The 6,930-nt window shown below is 41.7% G+C and overlaps 1 protein-coding gene across 1 annotated transcript in view; it reads right to left on the reverse strand.

The window, feature by feature from the left end:
* Window positions 1-249: 249 nt before the first annotated feature.
* ALDH7A1 (aldehyde dehydrogenase 7 family, member A1) overlaps window positions 250-6,930 on the reverse strand; it is a gene marked incomplete at its 5' end in the record, with an annotated part of 11,702 nt that continues 5,021 nt past the window's right edge. The window contains 8 exons of the mRNA XM_010149578.1: window positions 250-570; window positions 1,346-1,421; window positions 2,349-2,422; window positions 2,580-2,677; window positions 3,563-3,679; window positions 4,421-4,527; window positions 4,818-4,902; window positions 5,556-5,650. Of these exons, the coding sequence (XP_010147880.1) occupies window positions 516-570; window positions 1,346-1,421; window positions 2,349-2,422; window positions 2,580-2,677; window positions 3,563-3,679; window positions 4,421-4,527; window positions 4,818-4,902; window positions 5,556-5,650 (707 nt within the window). The remainder of the gene's footprint in view (window positions 571-1,345; window positions 1,422-2,348; window positions 2,423-2,579; window positions 2,678-3,562; window positions 3,680-4,420; window positions 4,528-4,817; window positions 4,903-5,555; window positions 5,651-6,930) is intronic.

Genomic DNA, 6,930 nt, shown 5'->3' on the forward strand with positions numbered 1-6,930 from the left:
CAGCTGAACTTTCCTGCTCCACATCTATGAACCAGAAAACCTGGAAGCTCAAGGTATCTCACAAAATGTACTTTTATTTATGCATTGAAAAATAGCCCTGTACTGCCCCCACCTCCCCCCAGCACCAGATATCTGTAGGAAAATCAGCACACGGTTGGAAGCATTGGCCTGCTAGCTGGGAATATCACAAACGGCGGGGGGGCAGGAGATACAGACCGTGTTGATGCTGGAATATAGCAATAAGGATACAGATCATCCAGCCCACCTGAATCCAAGTCTGTTAGTTTCGGTCACCTTCCCTTCTTCCCAAAGACCACACGCTTCTCATCCGGAGACTGAAGCAGTCATTTCATACAGCGAAAGTGAAGCAATTTTAGAGGAGCTGATTTTTAGACAGAATTAGTATCTTTGCTGCAGGTAAGTTTCAGATCATTAATTTTCTTCACCACGAGGCTTAGAAGGTGCCTGGTTCTGAAATGCTAGGAGAGTTCACGGCACAGCGGTTCATAAGGCTGTTACTGAAACTTGATTCCTTGAGCCAAAGGTAAATCCTTGCTGTAGTTGATTGTACTGGAAGAGAAACAAGTTTTTAGAGACCAGAACTGACCCCTGAAACAGATTATGCAGCCCAGTGCCCATGAACAAGGCCTCAGATTTCTGTGGTATGTGTACAAAAGACTTCTGTAAGCAGCTTGCCTGTTTAAAGTCAGGAACTAACTTCACTCTGGTTTTCCATAGTAACTATGTACCGGGAAAGACCACAATCCCCACCATCTCTTCCTTGGTAGATCAAAGGGAAAGTAAAGTATCGTTCTCTGTTCAAGTCTCTTACTAGGAAAATATCCATGCGGGAAAATCAAGGTGGGATTTCCCACATTCCTAGGCCTTTGCGTGGAAACCAGCGTTGGCAGAGGTAACAGCTAGGGAGGCCAGCAGAGAGTGGGAATGTCAACCGCGAAGGCAGTCAGGAGGCTGACGGACAGATCCCCAACACTGGCAAGAGCAGCCCCCTCACTCTGGTTGCCACTGGCTATTTCCTGACAGGTTTCATTAGTTGAATTTTTAGCTGAGCTTAAGAATCAGGCAAGAAGGGGGAAAAACACAGTTTCTTTTTCCCTTTTGAGGAAGAGTGAGCAAAGAAAGATCTTTAACTAGTCCCTTCAAATCACCATCTAGTAGGAACGCAGGCGTAAATACCTGCATGAAGAAAAGGCTATCACGCTCATACGTGGTCATCCCACATTTAGCAAAGGTAAGCTCCTGCAGCCAAGGATTTATAAGTTCTGAGCTTTTGCAAATTTATCTGTAATTTACATTTATCTGGAATTTTAAAAGTCTGTATTACCAAGTAGACCGTCTCATATAAAGTTTCCATGAATCACTTCCAGATTCTCTTCCCCCACCAGTGTGCTTTTCACCACCTGCAGAAAAAAGGTTACAAATGAAAACCTGATTTTTTTTCGGAGCATGGGAACCTGGACTAACTCCAGGAGGTAAGACTTTTCATAAAACTCATGGGGGAAAACTATTCCTTTGCTGTACATCTGAAATAAATTACCAGACCACCACCACATGCAACGCGCCTAGCTAGCTCTCTCCTCACGCCTGACCCGAAAAACATCTGCCTGGGGTTGAAAGTCTCATCCTGCTGGCACCAGAGGACCTTGTTTTAAAGATACTTTGCTTTAACATGTACAACAGTGTGCTGGTTCCTGTACTGAGAGGCTGAGTATTTCTTCTTCCCTCCCCCCAATTCCTTCAGTATATACAGAAAAGGGAAATCAAGGCAAAAAATGTGTTGGAAGACTTGCTCACAAAAGTACTTTATGCTGTGATTTTTATATACACATGTAAGCATACACACCCAAAGTGCTCAAGGCTCTCTTAATTAAAACTGTTTCAAACAGTTTTCTACTCAGACACATCTCTAAACACACTCAGAACATACTTCTGAGTTACATTCTGTTGATGGGTGGGAAACGATACATGGAATATTTAAAAACCAAATACAGACATTTTTACAAGCTGAAATCAAGCTACCTCTAGTCAATTTCTTTCCTGCTAAAGCAGCATAATTCAAAATTAACTTCACTGAATTATTCAGATTTAGTCATTTAAATAGACTGATTAAAACCTTGAAAAATAAGATGAGGAGACCTAAATTACACTAGATTTACAGTGGCAATGCTTCCAGAATCATTAGAAAAAGAAAAAATGTCCCTGTCTAAAAAAAAAAAAATAAAAAAATAAAAAAATAAAAAAATTAAGCCTGGGGAATATACCAAATCTTTAGATCCAATGCTAGAGGATTTCATCATCTAACGGATAAAGAAAAAAGGAGAACATACCAAAAGCACCTCCAATCTCAGCCCCGCTGGTTGGGATGTTGACATTCACAATACCGCAGTCAGATCCCCTTGGCCTACAAACAAGATATGGCACAATTACTGCTCAGGATCAGGAAAGGCTCCTTCCCTAAAATGAGGGCTGTAAAATGCTCAACTAGCATTGTGCATAGGTTTACAGAAGACATGAAAGACTGTCATCTGATGGTTCAGGGAGGTATAAAAATAATTTACCCAAGCCAGCGGAAAATCCTCCCCAAGTCCTTGGTAAAGATACTGCTGGAAAGACCTTGCTTCACTTCATTATTCCAGGCAAAAACCTCCTCTTCCTCCTAGAAGGAGCATGTGTCAATGGTTAAACCATGACCATTCAAAGCAAAGTAGTTACAAAGAAGCACTGTGAGAAAAAAACCCCAACAGAGGAGGCCACGAAGATGCTCAGTGGGCTGGAGCCCCTCTGCTATGGGGACAGGCTGAGGGAGTTGGGCTTGTTCAGCCTGGAGAAGAGAAGGCTCCGGGGAGACCTTATAGCCCCTTCCAGTGCCTGAAGGGGCTACAAGGAAGCTGGGGGGGACTTTTTACAAGGGCCTGTAGTGACAGGACAAGGGATAACGGGTTTAAATTGAAAGTGGGGAGGTTTAGATTAGATATCAGGAAGAAATTCTTCCCAGGGTGGAGAGGCACTGGCACAGGTTGCCCAGAGAAGCTGTGGATGCCCCATCCCTGGCAGTGTTCAAGGCCAGGCTGGATGAGGCTTGGAGCAACCTGGTCTAGTGGAAGGTGTCCCTGTCCATGGCAGGGGGCTTGTAACTAGATGGGCTTTAAGGTCCCTTCCAACCCTAACCATTCTATGATACCACAGCCAAAATGTAAATACAGTGAATGCCACTTGGCAAACACACCTGCACCAAGTCAAGGATAGGATACGTCCACCACAGCCCAAAACACACAACCTGCTTTTGAGCAGGTTGACATGAATGACAAAAACCTATTCCTGTACAGACTCTCACCTTGACTCCATTGGTCTTTACAGAAAATGCATAAATGCAGCTACACCATGAGGTCAGCTGTTACACTGATGTCCCACAGTGCCCAGCAACAGTCACCCCTTCTTGAAGTGCCGGGATAATCACAGGAATATGACATACATCTGAAATTTCCCCCGACTCCCCTATTAGCATCCCTGACACCTGATTCAGACCCCATTATTATTTTACCTTAAATTTCAGCACATACAGTATGGGGGCAAACGTCTCAGTGTGGACAATGGGTGCATCATGGGGAAGGCCAGTCACAATTGTTGGTTCAACATAGTTTCCAGGGCGATTTATAACCTTCAAAACACATAAAAAGACACAAGTCAGTAAGTTCAAACCATCATCCTGCTTAGCACTAGTGTAGGAAGGGAATCCTTCATGGTCTGATCACTATAGCTGTGCCTAGCTATCAGAAATAGAAGGTCAGTTAATCTGAGCAGGTAACTTAAGTTTTACTAATTTAAGTATTTTAAATAGATAAGGATAACTTAGCCTACTAAGAAGGTCATCAAATCTCAAAGTCTAACTCACACACAACACTTCCTGTCTACTACCTGTAAGCTGATTACAACTTTAAAGGTATTAGGAATAAAGAAGGTGCCAGTGAAAGACCAGAATTCCCAGAACGTTAAGTCCATGAGAATTAAACATCCCACGCTGATGAAGATGTGCAAGTGGCTGTCTTGAATCTTGAGTATTTCCTGAAATTTGGTATCGTGAATCCAGGAACAGAACAGCAATTTTTCCTTCTAACAGGTTTGACACTCTCTATTTACATTGCTGCTTGTATTTTCACCATCACCTGCATCTAGGGAGTGGTACAAGGAACAGCCAGAGCTCTTAGCTCTTCTGGGAGAAGACTGTAGCTTCCATGTAGGCCCATCTTTACCCTTAAGACAGGATTGCAATTCAAACATTCTGACTAACAACGTCCTGTAGCAAGTGACAGGACAAAATGAGGTACAATCTTGGCCTAAACCACGTTACTGGTATTTTCCTAGAGCACTAAACATTGCAGGGAGGATACAAGTAAGTCACCTTTCCACCACAGACCACAGAGCCACCCTGTTGTTTTGCTTGTTCTACTGCATCGAGGAACATTTTCACTGCTTCTTTGGTATGAAGAGGCCCATACAGAGTGTCAGCTAAAAACAAAAGATCCAAAGATGCACTTTCAGCAAAAGTGTTTACATTTGCCAATATTCTTATCATGACATTTTGGAAGCAATCATTTAATCTGTCCCAGATAAGCAGTATTAGCTGGATTCTTCATCTCCCTTTCAGAGTTTGTATTCTAAATGAAACCAGCCATCCCCACTCCCTGGTAAGCTTCTAAAATTAGACAGTTTTGATCTATAAACTCTTTGGAATTTTAACAAAAAGAAACAAATGGAAACTCGTCTCCTAAGACCAGGATTTGGTAATAGCTACTTACAATCCCACGGATCACCGATGCGGACCTGGGCATAGGCCTTCGCAAGCTTTGTCACCACCTCATCGTGGACGCTTTCATGGAGGAACTAAACAACACACGGTAAGAACATTTTAAGACAGCTCAGCCTAAGTAACTACTCCTGAAGCACTACTGCACTTTGAAAAGGGCTGAAAGAAGCGTGGAGGTAGAGCTGCTCAAACTTAAACTCTAAGGAATCGTTGCCCCTCCTATACACCGAAAGTTAACCTGCATCAATTTTGACGGGTATTTACCCGATCAACCCCTATTCTGAAAACACTGTACAAACACAGGCTGACATTGTAACACCTTTAAACTTGTTGAAAAGGACTGGTGAAAAATCAATAATAAGGTAAGCAACACACACACTCTTGCTTTGGCGAAATCTAAACCCTGGACCAAAATTTGTAGCAGGCACAGGCAAAGCAGCTCTGGCAGTGAAAACAGACAGAAATACATGAAGTTTTATTTTCCTGAGCTTCAGCACCAGGTACATTTAGAAACACATAAAAAGAAACTTTTTAGAGCCAGAATTATAGTGGAATGACAAACTACCATCTTATTTTTCCATCATACTAATTTTTAACAAAGTAAAAATGCGTTTCAAAGCCTATTTGTTGCTCTCCAAAATATTAGGACTTGTTAGGCATTTTCTGAGCTAGTTGGGAATTCAGATGAAAGGCAGAGCTACCCAAATACAGACAATACACACTTACTCACCAGCCTTCTGGCAGTTGTGCACCTCTGACCTGCTGTTCCCACAGCGGCAAACAGTGCAGACGGGATGACGAGGTTCAGATCTGCATCTTCAAACACTTAAAAATTAAAACATCAGCATGTTACTGAAGCATGCAGGCAGTTTGCAGGACTTAAGACACTAAACAATACAATAAGCTGGCAGGCTGGTCAAGAAGCATCAAGAATAGTCACACTGGCATAGCACACTAAGATACAGAGAAACTCCTCAAAAATCCTATCACTTTTACACCTGGAACTAGACACACACAACTGGACATAAACATAGGCCTGAACAACTGAAAAAAGCCTTTTGCAATAAAGCTTGCAAGGAACCTCAGCTTCATTTTAATTCAAGAAACTACCAGCAATTTCTTGCCGTTTCATCACCTTGTCCTCCTCTCACTGAGGACACATCTAGCAGCACAAAAAACAACGGTAAAGTGTATCCAGGTGGCATGCAAAAAACGCAGCTAAACCACACAGGTACACAATAATGTAAAATATAAATGAGCTGAGCAAATTCATCTGGCCAGAAGACATTGGTAAGTTTAAAGGAAAGCTAGTACGTACAAGCCTCAAAGGATCCCCAAAATACCACTCATCTTAACCAGCCTCAGAGAATTCTCTAAATATCCAAAATTATTATTAAATCTGTGACAAAGTCCAACCAAACAACATTTATGGCATCATTCAAAGCCAATTCCAGAAAAAGAAGGACTTTCATATAAAAAAGGAAACAATTTTCTAAGTATAATTCAAGTTTCTGCTACTGGTTGTGAAGGAAAAAAGAAAGACCTGCTCAGATGCGGTTTTCAGAAGAGGGTAATGTTCTAGATAGGCAATGACATTTCTTCATATTATGAGAAAGGTGAAACAGAAGGCTACAACACAATGGGACAGCAATTCAGTTATTTATCTAGCTTATATTTCCTTTCTGCCACATTGTTCAGCTTCAATTATTCATATTACGTTTATCCGGGAACTAGAACATAGCGTTAACATACTTAAACATACAAAATGTGCTACTGAAACAAATACCTGCATGCTTTGCTTTCAAGTATCACTAAGTCCCTTATACTATAAATACACACTTATTTATATTCTAAAATGCTAAAAATGTGGTGTTCAAGAAGGTAAGAACTGCCCTAAAATCATATTTATTTAGCATTGTCTACATCACGTTACCTAAGCTTCCTGTGTCTCCCATTCCCTTCTTCACTTCAACAGTGAATACAGTCTACGAGCTTGAACCCGTATTTTTCACTTTAAAACATTACCTCTCCACAATACTGAAGTCAGAAAAACCCCCAACATTCTAATATGTACTTTCTAAACTCCCAGTATGGGGGGGGGGGGG

This window comes from Eurypyga helias, unplaced genomic scaffold (assembly GCF_000690775.1).
Source record: "Eurypyga helias isolate BGI_N326 unplaced genomic scaffold, ASM69077v1 scaffold46473, whole genome shotgun sequence".
In the NCBI taxonomy this organism is placed as follows: domain Eukaryota; kingdom Metazoa; phylum Chordata; class Aves; order Eurypygiformes; family Eurypygidae; genus Eurypyga; species Eurypyga helias.